General features: G+C 43.7%; 1 protein-coding gene and 1 pseudogene across 1 annotated transcript; both read right to left on the bottom strand.

The window, feature by feature from the left end:
- Window positions 1-1,287: 1,287 nt before the first annotated feature.
- Window positions 1,288-8,003, bottom strand: LOC125520650 (annotated as a pseudogene).
- Window positions 8,004-12,762: 4,759 nt separating this feature from the next.
- Window positions 12,763-17,831, bottom strand: LOC125525325 (disease resistance protein RPM1-like). The gene is made up of 5 exons (XM_048690326.1): window positions 17,658-17,831; window positions 17,257-17,540; window positions 16,595-16,726; window positions 13,292-16,151; window positions 12,763-13,182 (listed from the first exon to the last, which is right to left on the bottom strand). The coding sequence occupies exon 4, from the start codon at window positions 16,067-16,069 to the stop codon at window positions 13,328-13,330; it is 2,742 nt and encodes a 913-aa protein (XP_048546283.1). The 5' UTR covers window positions 16,070-16,151; window positions 16,595-16,726; window positions 17,257-17,540; window positions 17,658-17,831; the 3' UTR covers window positions 12,763-13,182; window positions 13,292-13,327.
- Between the last annotated feature and the right edge of the window lie 218 nt (window positions 17,832-18,049).

The raw sequence follows: 18,049 nt of genomic DNA, 5'->3' as shown, positions 1-18,049 counted from the left end.
CACAAGTGAGCAACTCAAGGAAGACAGCAGGACGCGTCTTTGGTATACAATGTTGTCATCCTAGTATATTTATCTTTATATCTTTCATGACTCACCACTGAAATTGTTCTTAAATAGACAGCTTGGGGTCCTTGCCAAATAGTCATGTATAGTTGGTGCCGCCAGAGATGTTTGATATGAACAAATTGATGGAGACCTATTAACAGGTTGGAGCTACATATTCAAAATGAGCAACTCCAGATGCGAATTGCTGATTGGTTGTTCTTGGGTAGGAATTTTGAGGAGTACACACAGACAAAGGAGGCCAAGACGCTGCCTGACACAAACCACGAACGAGACCAAGCTGGCACTCTATGATCGCTTCAAGCAGGTCACTGTCGGCCCAGTCAACACACCAGTAAATATATCAGGCCTGCTTGCTGTTAATAATGGGTTAATTGCTGCACATGGTGCTAACTGATGATACTCTTTAAATCTGAACATGATTTCTGATGAAAGCATTAGCACTTGAGATTTAATGATACATGTACTATGATTTTCTTTGTGTGTATTCTCCTTCAAGCTCCAAGGAACAAAGTGAGATACATACTGCTCTTGTACTTCTTTCTCTGAGATGCATCACCTTTCTGAATCTCGCTTTCTTTCTCACTGTCGGTTTATCACGCCTAACCATGTAGTCCAATCTTATCTCTCGGACCATCCCAGGTTTTTCAACATGGAGAAGGCCAAATAGGATGCTTGGAAGGCGTCAACTCCTTCTAGTTTTTCAAATCCATAAAACCCTAGTATTCGTTGTTTTATGGGTGAACACGAGACTGACATGCACACAAGTTTCGGCAAATTTTTATGTGGCCCACAGGGAAATCCAAGGAGGAAGCTATGACTGGACTATGCCACCAAGGTGAACCGGCATCTTGTGGAGGCTTCTGCTGAATCCACTCGCTAGGCTACCAAAGCACAATCAATGTTGGTGCAAATGTATGTGGTCATAAGCATAGTTGATTGGTAAGTAGTACGTACTTGTCAAGCTTACTGTCGTGGGTAATTATGTTTGAAGTCTGTGTGTAACTAAGCTTAGTGATACATGCATGCACGGACGTGCAACTTCAGTTTATGCCTCGATTAATATATCTATGTCGAAAGTCTGCATATTTCTGTTGGGAAAGGGTGTATGAGGCTACCCCCAGTTTTCTAAGTTAATTCTCTAGCATATTATCTAGAAAGAATTTTCCTTCAGTTCTAGCATATTATTTAGAAACTATTTTCGTTCAGCTCTAGAAAATTATGTACAAAGTATTTTGGTTTAGCTTCTATTGCAACTCTCCATGCATCATCTAGAAAGTATTATGCTCACAGACGGTTACTTGAGCTCATTGACCCCTGGAAAACTTCTTGTTACATGAGCTGATCGACTGCCTCCTCCACTGTAATACCTTTTTTTTTGATAGCGCATCCCATGTGCGAGCAAGTACTCGTGCTTTAGTACTCTGCTTGGAGCATAGCCATACGTTGTTTGATGTTCCCTATGGCCTATGGGGCTCTGGCTTCATATGTTGTTTTCACCCAGGCACTCTATAGGAGAACATTCAGACATTCTGAAGGTTTGGAAACGACATCGATGACAACGTCTTTAGAATTTAAGCATATGCTTATACAGAACGTCTGCTGTATTTTGATCACAAGGAGCAGTGGCATGGAAGCTTACAAGGGCTTCTGAACCATCCACTGTTAATTAATACTCCCTCTGTCCCAATAATATAAGACGTCATTACATCCAATATGTGGGTATATTGGGTGTAATAGATAAGCCTGGGTAGTGCAGTAGCCAACCTACTAGCAACAAACTAAGTTGCATAAATACAGAGACCTAACGGAAATTACTTTGACAGAGCACCCATCAATCCAAAGGAAGAGTTATGTTACCAGCACAAATTCTTGTTCACTTTGTTGCCTATTAATGGATTGGCAGTACTCCATCTCTGTTCAATCCAGCTACCAAGCACCTGCAATAACAATTATGGTGGAAATCTCATTTTAGTATGTACTCACACTTCTCTGAGCCAAATTCGGTTAATTTCGACTGAAACTCGGTGTTGATTTGCCACAACACAAGCAGAACGTTTGCTTACTTCAGAATTTTGACCGGAGAGCTCGTTTGTGCTGACCCAGGATATGATTGCTGGCAACCTGAGAGGAATAACAGGGAAGGTGTTTCAAGATTTCCCCCCAATATTTTTTTCTGAGTGACATGAACGCATCCCCTAACTAACTGATTAACTAATTAAGAGGTGTGCAATGTAGAAATCAAATATCAGTCGTATATTACTAAAGATCATGCAGGCTCAACATCACGCCGTGAGCGCTTCAGGATTCCTATTATGCAACTAGAGTAATGAGAAACTCTTTACAGACTTTCAGCTTTGTTAAGTCAAATATCAATCTATAAGCCATCATCTGTTGACTTGGAAATCATAACGAAAGAAAATAAAAGACGGGTCTACATGGGCCTATTCAAATTATCCTTGTGAGAGGTCTGTTATTGACAGGAGTAGGTAGCAGATAAATAAACATGTATAATGTATTCAGGATCAAGGGTGACCCTTTCAGATTCGAAATGTGTGGTGACAGCACAGGGATAAATAATGCACAACATCAGTAATACAGCTAACAAGATGCAGGGACTATTACCTGTCAAAGATAGCTAGTTATGTCAGAATAACGACGGAAAGGAAGCCATCATATGTGTCATGAGTCATAGAGTGAAATCTGAGCAATATATATCAGAAGTACAGTGGCAAATTTCTTCTTATATATAACTGTAGGGAACAACTAGAGTATATCTTATAATTTGGAACAGAGGAAGTAGCTTAAAACAATGCTAATTGCTGGTTTTTGAGTGGGAGCATGAGGAATATGCAGACATACTGTTGCTAATCATATGTGTCATCAGGACGTACACAACTAGGAACAAGAGCAAAGCCGTCCGCCGTTGGCCCAGTAAACAGCGGCATACTGTTGCTAACTAAATACAGTATGTTTTCTGATGAAATCATCAGCCAGCTAGCGCTTGAGATCTAATGATACATGCATGTCCTGTGATCTAATGAAACAATAAGCACCAAGGGACAATTTAGTGAGACCAATCTTACATACATCAAGCTGCTGAATGAATCGTGCCTAGCTTATGCCTTGATTAATATATTTCTTCATGGAAATGGTCAGTTCCAATCATCGCTGCTGAATGAGGCAGAAAGTGGTTTGGTACAGCTTGAACTGCAACTCCCCATATCATCTAGGAGTAGAAAGTAGTTTGATTACATCAGCTCACCCATCGCCTCCTTCGCGTGTTCACGATTTTAAAAAGGGAAATCTTAAGGACATGCATAAACATGCCGTGGCCTTTCAAAACATTTTCACTGCATATTCCTCAAGAAAACAAGGAACGTAATCCAACAAAGGAACAGCATTCACAGATGTCCAAAATAAGAGATATAAAACGGGACACAGAAAGGCTAGCAATAAAACAGACAGGAAACAACCATAGTGACAATAAAAATGAATGCCTGAGCAATAACTAAGAATTGCAAACTAAGTCTTTTATTTAACAGACACGGCTGGAATATGTTCACAACAAGAATGCACACGAAATAGCAGTATACAGTGCAAACAGGTAATGTAAAAATTAGTCTGAATATGAAAACAACACTCGCCTTTAGCCACAACCAGAACAAACCAATACGAAAGATTGTCACACTTGACAAGGAAAAGCACACCATGGCACGAACAGTGGCGGAGGTGGAACAAGCAACAAATGGTGCGTCTTGAATAAAGGCAGAGGAAACCCGGAAAGTATGCACAATCAGCAGCAGCACGAGCGTACACTAACACTGGAATCGGATACTCCTTTTTCCTTGATCTACTATAATGAACTTCATAGCGAAGCATCTTTGTTTCCGCCGGTGACCTACATAACCAACATCAGATCACATCAACACATTGTAGAAGACAATAAGAGGCAAGGGAGAAAGAAAGTAGTGGTACACTGGTACTAGTTGGCAAATTAGAAGCTACTGCTTACTTATGTACATACACATTTCCAAACCAGTCTGGGCATTTCAATATCGGAGAGAATACACCGCATGGGCCCCTCGAATTGCAGAACACTCACGCAACAATGTCAAGAAGTCATTGGTGATTTCCTGGAAGACCAGACGCTGGAGGGGCATGAGAAACTCAATGCCAGGTGGCACCTCCATCATACCACTGAGGTTGGCTAAGACTAATCTTTCCAGGCTCGCCATGGCACCTTGATGTATCTCTAGACGATTCAGATTAGGCATGTCTCTTAGAACGAGAATCTTTAGCTTGGGAAACCACCCTGTGCAAAATGTCAGCTGCTCTCCGTTGTATGCTCTAGTGAATTGTAGACGCGTCAAATTTGACAACCGAGAAAGGGATGGCAGGGGGTCTTCTCTCAATTGTGATAAAGATAGATTCAAGACATGCAAGTTCTGCCCCCCAATAGCTTGGAAGAGAGGTGATTCCTCAAAAGCCCCTTCCGCTAGTCGTCCTCTCAAATACAGCTTTTGCAGGCTTGGCAGGCAGACATTCAACAAGAGAACCTGGTTCTCAGCACTTGCATTCACATCTAGGTTGGACAAATAGCGCATCCGAACTAGAGACTCACCGATGCGGCCACAGTAGTTTCCTTTCACATTCCATAACCTCAAACTTCTCAGTTGCGTCAGCTCCCATAAATGTCTGACAGACTCATCTTGTGCTTCCAATGCTTGTAATGTCTGTAGATTTGTTAGATTTCCAAGACCTTTGGGGATACACATACCACTGCAACATTGAATCTCTCTCCAATCTGGGTCAATTGTTTTCTCAGCAAATAAGTGCCTAAGCTTCTTCAGTTTCCCGATCCCACTAGGCAACTCATGTATGTCAGATCCATGAAGGTCCAGTGTCAACAAATTTGAAAGCTTCTCAACAGACTTCGGGAGCACCTTCACTTTTGTATCACGTAAACACAAATGGCGGAGATTAAAAAGATCACCAATAGCATCTGGAAGCTTCTCGATAGGTAAACCACTTAATTCTAGCACTGTCATATATCTTGATTTGTTACATAGCAGAGGAAGTAGAGTGAATGATGGCATGCAGCCATCCAGTGTAATGACAGTTCGAAGGTGGTGCATGCTAGAAAATGACTGCTGAATATCCTTCTTCACTCTATGCATTACCAATCGACGTCCATCCATCTGTAGAGAACCCCCACACTTATCCTCGTATATAGTACCAAAACAGTTCTTCTGGCACAAGTCAACTGCCAATTCACGTAAGATGTCATGCATTCTGAATCTTTTCATCCTACCAAAATTATTCCTTTCAACAAGTTGCAGCATGTTTCTATCAATCAACTCCTTCAGATAGCCTTCTGCCACTTCTTCTAATGTGCTTTCACCCCTTCCCTCGATGAACCCCTCTGCTATCCATAACCGTACAAGTTGTTTCCTTTTGAGAAGATAGTCTTCTGGAAATAAGCTGCAGTACAGGAAGCAACTTTTCAAGTGTGTTGGAAGGTAGATGAAGCTCAGATGCAAAACATTCCTTATGTGATCAAACCTTGAATTGTTATTTAGCTCCCAACTCAATTGATCATTAATTCTTCTCCATTCTTCCACAGTTTTCTCGCACACACACAAAAGGCTACCAACTAATACAATAACAAGGGGCAAGCCTTTGAATTTGTTAACTATTTGTTCGGACAAAGGCTTCAACTCCACAGGACATTCATGATCAGTATTTCTTGGAAAGGCTTTTTTACAGAAGAGATCCCACGCCTTATCTTCTGGTAAAGCTGCTAGTGTTAAGATGTGTCCTGGAGAGGCAAGTGCAGCAACATGGCCTTCCCTTGTTGTCATTATAATTCTACTACCTTTATCATTATTAGTAAGCACCCTAGACAAATCATCAAATGTTTCTGGAGTCCAAACATCATCCAATATGATCAGATATTTTTGTTGCTCCAGAAAACTCTTCATTGTCTCTTCAAGGCATGTGATGTCCATAGCTGCAGTTTTAGATAGAACACTGACATTATCTTTGAAAAGTTCCTTGCTTATATTCTTCAAGACATCTTCTCTAGAATAAGTTTGGGAGACGGAGATCCAGGCCTGGCACTGGAATTTCTCCCTTGCCTTCTTGTACACATTTGCAGCTAAAGCAGTTTTACCAAGACCTCCCATTCCAAGCAGGGCTATTACAGAGTATCCAAAATCATCGCCTGCCAACCACTGCTCAAGTTTTTCTCTGTTTTTTTCCACCCCCACTAGATCTTCTTCGTCAAGGGAACGTGAAATTTTTGCTAGATCTTGGGACCTCTTGACAATGTAATTAGTGCTGCCACTATCCCCGTTGTTTATCATGGGAACCCAACGGGTTTTTGTCTCTGACAGGTGAGTAAGGTCTTTCTCTATTTCTTTCACCTTGACAGCTATCTGGTTCATAGAAAGCAGAGAACTTTGTTTTCTGAACCCCCTTTTGAGGTAAAAGCAAGACCATGTATCATGTTTCTGTCCTACTAGATACAAGTACTCGTCCACCATGTCCTCCATCACATGTGCTACTTTCCGTACCTCCTCCAACCAGCCGTCATATACTTGACTGTTGCGGTTTCGAATGTCCATGTGACAGAGAACATCATGCATTACGCGAAGCTCCCTCAAACACGACTCATACTGCCCTGTAGCTCCAATAGCTGTGTCTTGCACTTTGCAAACTGCGCGCTGACATGGTTTGCCGCTCCACTTGCCAAGGCAATTCCGATCTTTTTGATGGCTAGAAGAATCACAATCTCCGCCATCACTTTCTGTGAATTGCTAATGTCCCACTATTGGATGGTGGCCTAGTTGTACATTTTCCTCAATATTATCAGAATGACCACTGCAAAATGGAATAAATGATGTATTAGTTAAACTGTTAGTCCACTCAGCTAGTAGTAAGCACCTACCAAAATACTTGAGAAATCTTCAACCACAATGGAAAAGTACAAGTTCAGAACACTTGTGACTGCTGTAGCCAACTGTGTCAATTAAGTATTATTAACTGATAAGAATAAGTGGCCCTCGACCAAACTGAACATACATATTCCGCTGCCATATAGGGGTATCAGAGGGTAAAAAAATGCCCTAAATTTTCCTAAATGAGGATCTAATTGCATCCCAGATGTATGAAGAAACAAATAGACAATGTTGTTGATTAAGCTGCAAGAAGATGTATCTGTGATCATGAAAATGAATAAGAAAATAAAGCTATAATGACATAGGAGTCATCAGGAAACATAATTAAAAGAAGGCTTCATGTTCACCTAAGGATATCCTCACACAACAGGAATGTTGACTTCCTACATTATCGTAACTTCTATGCAAGAGCAAGATTACCAACAACTACTCTGCAAATTAATTCCAGATATTTTGTGAAAACAATGGATGGCAGGGAATATCAATATATTACTGCCGTAATAAAGGAGGAATGCATAACTAATATATTACTGTAGATTAAATCACGCAAATGTCTTCTAATTTAACTGCTAGGCACAACAGAATACAGTATGTATAGGCAGTACCACACTTGACATCTCGTCGCTTATTCAGTAGATCCAAACATCAGATCAAATCAGACGATTTCAAGGCCATTATCTCAAGATGGCAATGCTTAATTGAGGATTAAGCTCATGTACGCGGAGAATAAATCATAGTATTTGGCTGCAGGTTGGCTTACCTCGTCATCGCCGCCGGGGGTCTACTTCGCGGCGGCCACGGCGAGCAAGGGGGAACTTGGCCGGGGCGCCGGGCAGGGAGGCACCGTCGCCTCGCTTACCGCCGGGTGGGACTCGGGCGGGAGGGGCGGGAGCTTGGCCGGAGACGAGGAGCCTAACCCTCGCCGGCGGCAGAACCGTATCTCCGCTCCCAACTTGTGAGCAGAAGAGGACAAAGCTTGGCCTTGGCGTCGTCGCTGCAAGTGTGAAATAGATCGTTGACCCACGCTTGGCTCGCTAAAAAGAAAAGTAAAAAGAAAGCTTTTTTTGACACAGTACAAGTGTACACGCACATACACTATCTTATGAAATGCACGCTTGTGCACTTCATCTTTATGAACATATCCAAAACCCTCGACCGGCATCATAAACACCTCATAATCGACGAAAACGTCATCAAAAAGACCTTTAAAATAAGATTGAAAGGTGAAGCAGTCAAACATCTTTATTTTCTACTCCCTGCATCCCAACTTTATGAGCAGAACAGAACATAGCTTTGGCCTTGGCGTCGGGGCAAGAGTGAAGTAGAGCGTTGACCCACGCTTGGCTGGCTACACAAATCTTGGCAAAAAGAAAAGAAAAAAAATTACACAGTACAACCACAAACGCTTGTATACCTTTGACGCATCTTTGAAAACAGACGCTTGCATACATGCACATACACTTATCTTATAAACCCACACTCGTCCACATCATCCCTATGAGCACATCCGAGACATTCAACGGGCATCATACCTTACATTCACAAACACCTCGTAATCGACGAAAACATCACCTAAAAAAGAAGCCTCTAAAGTAAGATAGAAAGGTGAAGCGGCCAAAAATCTTTATTTTCTACTCCCTCCATCTAGGTGTAGGTTGTGCACCGTGACCAAGGCAAAGGGAAAAACAAGAGAACTTAATATTTTTTTCTAATTAATAGCATTGCATGCAATGAACTAACCACTGCATGTCATGTTTGTTAGTCTTAAGTTATTAAATGCATGCACGGCCCATATTTCTTATTGATTAATATGTCACCAAACAATAAAAGAAGAGTGAGTTAATGTACCGTGCCTAAGTGTTTTGAGATTATTTGGTTTTCACCTTACACACCTAAACGGAGGGAGTATCTTTTTTATGAAGCAATCAAATTTCTACAGGCCCAGACTTATAATTAAGGATCTAAAACCCTTCTAATATAGAACTGTCTTGTGGTTCATCGCCTCGCCAAGGCGACTCGGGGCGACTCTGATCTAGTGTTGTCCCCCATCTTTCCTATATCCTTCCCCACTGCTGACGACGGCGGCGAGGGTCCCTCTCCATGCCTTCTCTACTCCATGTCCCTTTGCCGCCTCTGTGCCTTCCCTTTGTCCTTGCGTGCCACTGCCCATGGGAGCTCGCCCCAGATTCCGGGGATGGGTGATTGTCGTCCTGGATCCATGCCCAGTGGGCTTTGCGGTATCTCCCTCTGTGTGATGGCTCCGCTCGAGCGTTGTGGTTGGTGGTTGCGGCGCCCTTGCTCGCACGAACATCGGGATGGTGGGCACCGGGGTGTGGGTGTTGCGGCCAGGTGGGCTGTGGCACCCCTCTTTCTTGGTCGCCGCGCAGATCTGCCTCTCGTGCGTCATCGTTAGGGTGACCTCTCTCTGACCTCTGAGAGGTTGGCTGGATGCAGGGCTTGTAAAAGGAGATGTTTTTGTCCCTCTGTCAGTGGGTGATTGTCGTAACGTAAGTTTGCGTGGTGGGGTGCATGGCTTTGGATGTCGCAGTGACCCCCCATGGTGAGGTTGCGGAGATTTTTTTTTGCGGTGATTGACTCTATGGTGAGCAAAGCGACAATGCTGGTGGCGTCTGTATTGGCTATGTGGGTAGCGGAGGGGAGGGGAGGGGCGGTGGGTGCTCATGGTGTTTGTCGTAGCTTTGGCGGTGACTGATCACCAGTTCTAACCTGGAGGCCTTGCGCTGGCACCGACGGCCCTCTGGCCTCTCCTCGAGTTGGATCGGCGACCGTGGTATCTCGTGTGGTTAAATTTGTCAAATAGAGAAAACATAAATTGTAGAATAAATAACTTTTAATTTAATTTACTTGGCATGCACAACTCTAATAATCTCTCTGTTCCTTAATATTTGTCTTTTAGGAGATTTAAAATGGAATATCACATACGAATGTATATAAACATATTTTAGAGTGTAGATTCACTCATTTTACACCGTATATAGTCACTTGTTGAAATCTTTAGAAAGACAAATATTTAGAAACGGATGGAGTATATATTTACTGGATACTATTTTCCTTTTAAAAAGGTTCGAACAACTCAAATGCAAAAAAAACACTAGTTTAATTTGCCAAGCTTTGATATCCCCGTCGAGAGCAACTCACCAAAATGGGTCGACAATTCGGATGGTATTCAGTAAAAACAGGATTATGTGGCTTAGTTGATAAGAGCATTTCTAGAAGATCCGTGGTACTAAATGTCCAAAATTTCTCTCCAAAAGGTCAAAAAAATTAAAGATTTTTTTATCTAGCAGATATCATAAAACTTTCCCAAATATTTTAGAGATTAAACTTTTCTTCATCTAACGCCTTCTCCGGCTGCGTGCGCTCCCCTGGCCAGGTCTTTAGCCGGGTGGATGGGACGGGGGCGGGATCGGGGGAAACCCTTGGCCGTCGGTGGAGGCCACGACAATGGCGGCGCCTTTGTGGGCGTCGGTTCCCTTCTTGGAGGCCTTGTCGAGGTCCTATCCCGTCTCTCGCTGTGCTATTCATTTGGGCGAAAGCTCTAGTTCCCCTTGCGGGCGACGGCGTCGTACCTTCGTCGCGCTCCTTCTTGAAGGCGTCGCCTGGGGTTCCCGAAAGCACGGTGGGTGCTTTGTGGTGCGTGTGAGGTGTTTGGCGGCGGCAATGTGTGCGGCGTTCCATCTATTCTACCGCCGATCTTCGTCTTGTGGTAGCGCTCCATCTGCTTGGAGATGGACTAGCGTATGTGGTGGTCGTTATTTGGCGTCATGGTGGCGTCGATGGCAGAGGAACCTGCCAAGGTTGGAACTTCAATTTGCTCTGAAGACGGACCAGTGGAAGATGGCGGCGACGACACTTGTGAGTGCGTCAGACCGGTTTATGCCCCAGGCCCGGTATGTGGCTAGGCTGGGGATTCCGGCTATTGATGTTAGGTTTAGGTGAGTGGTCTGGGTAGTGGCCCAGCTAGCACCCCCTCATCATTTGGATAGGAGTAGTGGCATATGTTGCCTAGACGGCGGATTCAGGCATATTGTTTGTAACACTTTGTAAAGTCCTCGAGGCCGGGGGTCATCCTCCTTTTCTAAAAAAAAACAGATCCCCTAAAACTTAATCCCCTTAGGCAACTCTAACCAATCCCTTATCCCATCATAAGGGGATATATTTGGCTCTTTTTTCTCCTCTAAACCGCACCTAGTCGATCCCTTATAACTGTTAACTGTTAGTGGAGTAAAAAAATTAGTCCATCCCAGATCTTCTCCTCATATTTACTCCCACTCGCGGCGGCCGAGTAAAAAATCCCCACTCTCACTTCCTCTCCCCCGCCTCCTCTTCTCCCCATCGCTCCGCTGCCGGCGCGCCCCCTGCTCTGATCCACTGCCCTCCCTCCTCCTTGATGGACGGATGTGGTGGCCGTCGTCCCCTTCGCCAATCCGCAACGCGGATCCGCGCCGCCACGCCGGCGGGTCGTCGTCTGATGGGCGCTTCCTCTAGCCGCCGCCGCTGCGTCGATTCGCCCACCGTCGCGCCCCCCATGTGTTTTTCGGACTTCCCCGACCTCCCTCTGCCGCGGCCGCCGACGAGGAACTACATGGGCATCCGGCAGCGATCGTGGACATCACCGACCGCGAGACCCACACGCGAAAGTGGGTCGGCTCCTTCCACACCGTCAAACTCACATCCATGGAATACGACCGGTGGCAGGTCCGGTTCCACGGCAGCAAGACGAGGCTAAACTGTCCCATCGGCAAGCATCCGTTCGACCTCATCCCGTCGGAGCCGGGGGTCGTGTACGCTCGGATGGTGCGGGAGGACAAGGAGGCGAGGGAGCGCCTCAAGGCCGAGGTCGCCGACGAGGCCTACATGGATGACCTTCGTCAGCAGTACCCGAAGCTAGTGGAGGCGGAGTGGGCAATCTTCGCCGCCAATGATAGTGAAGTTATCGTCATCTCCGACAATGAGGGCGGCGAGGTGGGAGGCGACGACGAGATCGGCGTCGAGGAGTGGCGGATCATCTTCCCCGGCGACGAGGACGACGGCACTGCCCGGACCCAGCTCTCTTTGACAGTGGCCTCACACTGAAGGATTCACTGGACCTCCACTTCGGCCGCAAGTAGTTTAAGTTTAATTTTAGTTTAAATTTATGTTTAATGTTCGGTCATGAGAACTTTATGTGTTGAGCTTATGTTTAAATGCATCATCTTTCAGTTCAAATTTGATTGAATTTGTGCAAATTTAGTTATACTCCACTAACTTTAGGGAATCGGCTAGGTGCGACAAAATTTTAGTGGAGTATATATACTCCAGTAAGGTATATACTCCGCTAACTTATAAGGGATCGGTTAGACTTGCCCTTACGAGGGTGCTAAAAAGCCGAAACCAATATCTACGCTTACAGAATGCTTCCTGCCCATAACTGAAACAACAGTTTAAATATCTATGATAACTGCATCAAGAAGGTCGAATCGCTGCTTGAAGCTTGAAGCTTGGTTGAGATCATCAAATCCCTTCCTTTTCATGACAAGAAGCGTAGCATTCAGATTACAGCATCAAGTATTTACAGAGACAGGACAACCATATGACAGTGAGAATGAATACCTGAGCAGCAATGAATCACAAGCACATGTTTTCTTGAATAAAAGGGAAATGAATACCTGGGCATTACAAAGCACAAACCAAGGCTTCTATTTAATAGCACACATGAATATAAGTACACATGTAATGCAAAGGAAAATAGTCTGGAAAAGGAAACACGAATCAGTCTTAGTCTTACAAATTACAATAAGCACACAGAAATAGCAATACGTAAATTAGTTTGAATATGGAAACACAACCCACTCGCCGTCTCCCGCTAACTGTCATCTTATAATAACAGCTGGCAAGCACATGATCACACGAACACAGTAGCAATAGTAAACGCAGGCAGTAGCAGCAGCAGCAAAAGCTGAGGACGTGCACTAGCTAGTACATTCTGAAACAGCAGCAGCACTGTTGTGTGCATATTGAGACGCACGGTTGGACATTCCGGAACAGCGGAGGAAACCCGGAGTGTACAGCAGATCAGCAGCATTGAGTGAGATCGATCCAAGGCCGCCTTAACTCGTTGGTGAAGCATCTTCATTCCTTCCTTCCGGCAGGTGACCTGCATAGCCAACACCATATCACATAACAAAATGTTAAAACTAGTACGATTACAGACAGGGAAGGAAGCAAGTAAAGGTACACTAGTTAATTGGCGATAACTCACGTACATCAGTATATGCACGTTTCCTGACGAGAGTAGCAGGTCAATCTCGGAGAGTATACCGCCACTTCCCTCGAATTGCAGAACACTGGCGCAGAGATGTGAAGAAGTCATTGGTGATTTCGCGGAAGGTTAGATACCGGAGGGACGTGAGGAAGTTAATGCCACGTGGGACCTCCGTCATGCTGCTGAGATTGACTAGAATTAAACTTTCCAGGCTCACCATGGCACCTTCTTCTACCTCTAGCCGATTTAGATTAGGTAGGTCGCATAGATAGAGAAGCTTTAGCTTGGGAAACCACCCCATGAGAAATGTCAGCTGCTCTCCATTGTATGCTCTGACAAGTTGTACTTGCGTCAAATTTGACAGCCGGGAAAGGGATGGCAGGGGGTCTTCTCTCAGTTGTGACCACGATAGAGACAATCTATGCAAGTTCTGCCCCCCAACATCTTGGAAGAGAGGAGACTCATCCAACGCCCCTTCGGCTAGGCGCCCTCTCAAAGTTAGTTTTTGCAGGTTTGGCAGGCAGACATCTAACAAGAGAACCTCATCCTGAGAACTTGCATTCACATCCAAGTAGGACAGGTATTGCATATGAACTAGAGAATCGCTGATGCGTCCACAGTAGATTCCCTTCACATTCCACACCCTCAAGCTTCTCAGTTGGCGCAACTCCCCTAAATGTCTAACAGACTCATCTTGTGCCTCTAATGCTTGTAGCGTCTGCAAGTTTGTTAGATTTCCAAGACCACTGTTCATACATACACCACTGCGCCATTTAAATTCTCTCCCATTTGGATCGACTGTTTTCTCAGCAAATAAGTGTCTGAGCTTCTTCAACTTCACAATTCCAGTAGGCAACTCGTGTATGTCAGTTCGACAAAGGTCCAGCGTCAACATATTTAAAAGCTTCTCAACGGATCTTGGGAGCATCTTCACCTTTGAACCACGCAGACCCAAATGGCGGAGATTAAAAAGATCTCCAATTGCATCTGGAATCTTCTCGATAGCCAGACCACTTAATTCTAGCACTGTCATATATCTTGACTTCTCACATAATGGAGGTAGTAAAGTCGATGATGGAATGCTTTTGTCCAGTGTAATCAGAGTACGAAGTTGGTACATACTAGAAATTGGCTGATGATTATCCTTTAGTTTGTGTAGTACCAATCGACGCACATCCGACTCAAGAGAGCGCTCGCACTTATCCTCATATGCAACACCAAAACAATTCTTCTTGCACAAATCAACTGCCAATTCACGTAAAATATCATGCATCCTGAATCCCTTTATCCTACCAAATGTGTTTTTCTCGACAAGTTGTAGCATGCTTCTGTCAATCAATTCCTTTAGATAGCCTTCTGCCACTTCTTCTAATGTGCTTTCACCCCTCTCCTCGATGAACCCCTCTGCTATCAATAACCGCACAAGTTTTTTCCTTTTGAAAAGATAGTCTTCGGGGAATAAGCTGCAGTATAGGAAACAACTTTTCAAGTGTGTTGGAAGGTAGATGAAGCTCAGATGCAAAACATTCCTTACGTGACCAAGACTCTGAGTATTAATTAGCTCCCAACTCAGCTGGTCATTTATCCTTCTCCATTCTCCCACCGTATTCTCACGCGCACGCAGCAGGCTGCCAACTAACACAATAACAAGAGGCAAGCCTTTGCACCTACTAACTATTTTCTTTGACAAAGGTTTCAACTCTGCAGGACATTCATGATTTGTATCCCATGGAAAAGCCTTCTTACAAAAAAGATCCCATGCCTTGTCCTCTGCTAAAGCTTCCAGTGTTAAGATATGTCCTCGAGGAGCAAGTGTAGCAACATGGTGTTCCCTTGTTGTGAATATAAGTCTGCTGCCCTTACCACTATGAATAAGCACCCTGGATAAATCAGCAAGTGTTTCTGGAGTCCAAATATCATCTAATATGATCAGATATTTTTTTTGCTCCAGAAATTCCTTCAGTTTCTCTTCAAGGCATGTGATGTCCATATCCGTAGTGTTGGACAGAACACTGGCTTTACCCCTGGAAAGTTCCTTGCCTATTTTCTGAAAGACATCCTCTTTAGAATATGTTTGAGAGATGGAGACCCAAGCATGGCATTCAAATTTTTCTCTCTCATTCTTGTAGACATTTGCAGCTAAAGCAGTTTTACCAAGTCCTCCCATTCCAAGTAGTGCTATCACCGAGCATTGCAAATCATCACCTGCCAACCATTGTTCAAGTATTTCTCTTTTTTTCTCCACCCCCACTAGATCTTCATCAAGGGAGCCTGAGATGGTTGCAAGATCTTGGGACATCTTGACAATGTAATTTGAGTTGCTAGTATCACCATCATTCACGGGAACCCAACGGTTTTTTGTCTCTGACAAGTGTGAAAGGTCTTTCTCTATTTCCTTCACATTGAAAACTATCCTGTTCAAAGAAAGCAAATATCTTGGTTTTTTGAATCCTGTATTCAAGTAAAAGCAACATCCTATATCATGTTCCTGACCAACTAGATACAAATACCCATCCACCATGTCCTCCATCAGATGTGCTACTTTCCGTACCTCCTCCAACCAGCTCTCATATGCTTGTTTGTTGCGGTTTCGAATGTCCATTTGACAGAGAAAATCATGCATTACACGAAGCTCCCTCACAACACGGTCCATGCTGCGCTGTAACTCTAGTAGTTGTCTCCCGTACATCACAAACAGTGCACTGGCCTGGTTAGCTGCTCCATTTGTTAAGGCAATTCCAATCTTTTCAATGGCTAGAAGAATCACAATCTCCGCCATTAGTTTCTGATATCTGCTAATGTCTCACTATTTGGGTGGTGGCGTAGTTGTATATTCTTCCTCAATATAATTAGGATGACCACTGAGAATGAAGTAAATAATGTATTAATTAAACTTTAGTGTATTCTGCTAGCATTTGCCAATACACTTTAAAAGTCTCCAACCACAATAGAAAAGTGAATAAGCTAAACTTTTCAACGTATTCGTCCTAAACTCTTATTTCATGATGTTAACCTATCTAACTCTAACACACATAATGAAACAAAACAATACTTACAGCAGGCAGGTCCATGAGAATTTTAAAAACTCGGGACTAGTCCATAGTGAACTACAGCAAACTTAATGCATTAACTGACAAGAACGAGTGAAACTCGGCCAGCAACTGAAGTTAAAATTCCCCAAATGTTGAAGTTGTACTTGTAACCAAGGCAACGACGGACCAAACTGACATACCTGCCAGCTTGCCAACATGATGAAAGTAGGCAATGTGACAAAGTAAGGCAAAGAGGTACCAAACCGACATACCTGCCAGCTCGCCAACATGAAAGTTGGCTAATGTGACAGTTCCAGATAGCTTACTTCCATATTTTTCTTAACATCTATCTAACAGTATCTCCAGGTGTATGAAGAAACAAAGAGCTAGAGTTATTGATTAAGCTGCAAGAAAAGATGGTGTATTGAATCAAGAATATTAATAAGAAAGCAAAGCTATAATATCTTAGGAGTCATTAATTACGAGAAAACAATATATTATAACATAACTAACACGACGTTAGTTAAAAGCAGCAGTCATGTTCAGTTTAGGAGATCTTCAGATAACAAGAATATTTGACGTTAGGAGGCTAGAAATTCACACGTTAGTGAATCTTCAATGCAAGAGCATATGCCATCCCATGCATGCTAAGTATATCGCCTGTAACGAGAGCATAGACTGGTTCCTGATATTTTTTTAATCCAAGGAAAACAATGGATGGCGACTAAAATCCGCTAGCTCGCCAGACTTTGGTCACAAATTAAGATGCTCGTCTTATTTCAGGTTAAAGCCTTATTGCGAATATGGTACTGGAAGAAATACCAACGCATGACTTACAAAGTATAATAGGTTTGCAAACTTCAAAAGATACAGCAGGAGGGAGTGTTCTTGGTACAACCTAAGATAGCCAGAAACTTAGGGAAGGACGACGCACCTGCCTAGATCCAATCGATTTTGGCGATCTGCTTGTGCAGGTCTGAATCTGATACCATCAGAACAGTTTCATAGATCGTCGCAGAAAAACAAAGAGACCTGGTGCTCAGCTGGTGTTGTTGTAATTGAAGCTTAATCGTACAGATCCTGGACTCTCATGGAGCCCAGGTATGACCGAGAGTATGCTAGCTTGTTGTTGATGACAAGTAGCTGGATTTAATCTTCAGCTGGAGATGTCCTTGTTGTTCCTTTTTGGACAGAACCAAAGAACAAACACCTGCTCGTCTGTAATGGACAAAACTAATTATTTTGCATCTGCCCAGTTAGGGTGATAGTTCTAGCAGTACAACTAAGTATATTGACAAGAGAACAAGGGAGAGAACCAAATTAAGCGCAACGCACCTGGTTTGTAATGGATGTAGATGAGGCCAGATTTGGGGAATGCTAGGGGAAGCTCTTGCTATACACACCTTATGGCTGGTTAGCACCGCTCTTGCTCCCCGTACCAACCCAATAATTGCTCTTAACAACTCTTGTGATTTCTAAATCTGAACATTGGAGAAATGCACAAGTGAGCAATTCAAGGAAGGCAGCGGAAAGCATCTTTAATAGAAAATGTTACCACTGAAATTGTTGTTAAATAGACAACTTGGGGTCCTTGCCAATAATTAGTCATGATAGTTGGTGCCAGCAGACGTGGTTGATGTGGACAAGCGACTGATGGAGACCTGTTAACAACAGGTGAAGCTATAAAAAAAAGCAACTCAACAAGATGCTACTTGCTGACTGGTTCT

Source organism: Triticum urartu, chromosome 7 (genome assembly GCF_003073215.2).
Source record: "Triticum urartu cultivar G1812 chromosome 7, Tu2.1, whole genome shotgun sequence".
NCBI classification, from domain to species: Eukaryota; Viridiplantae; Streptophyta; class Magnoliopsida; order Poales; family Poaceae; genus Triticum; species Triticum urartu.
This window is presented reverse-complemented; position numbering and strand designations above follow the sequence as displayed.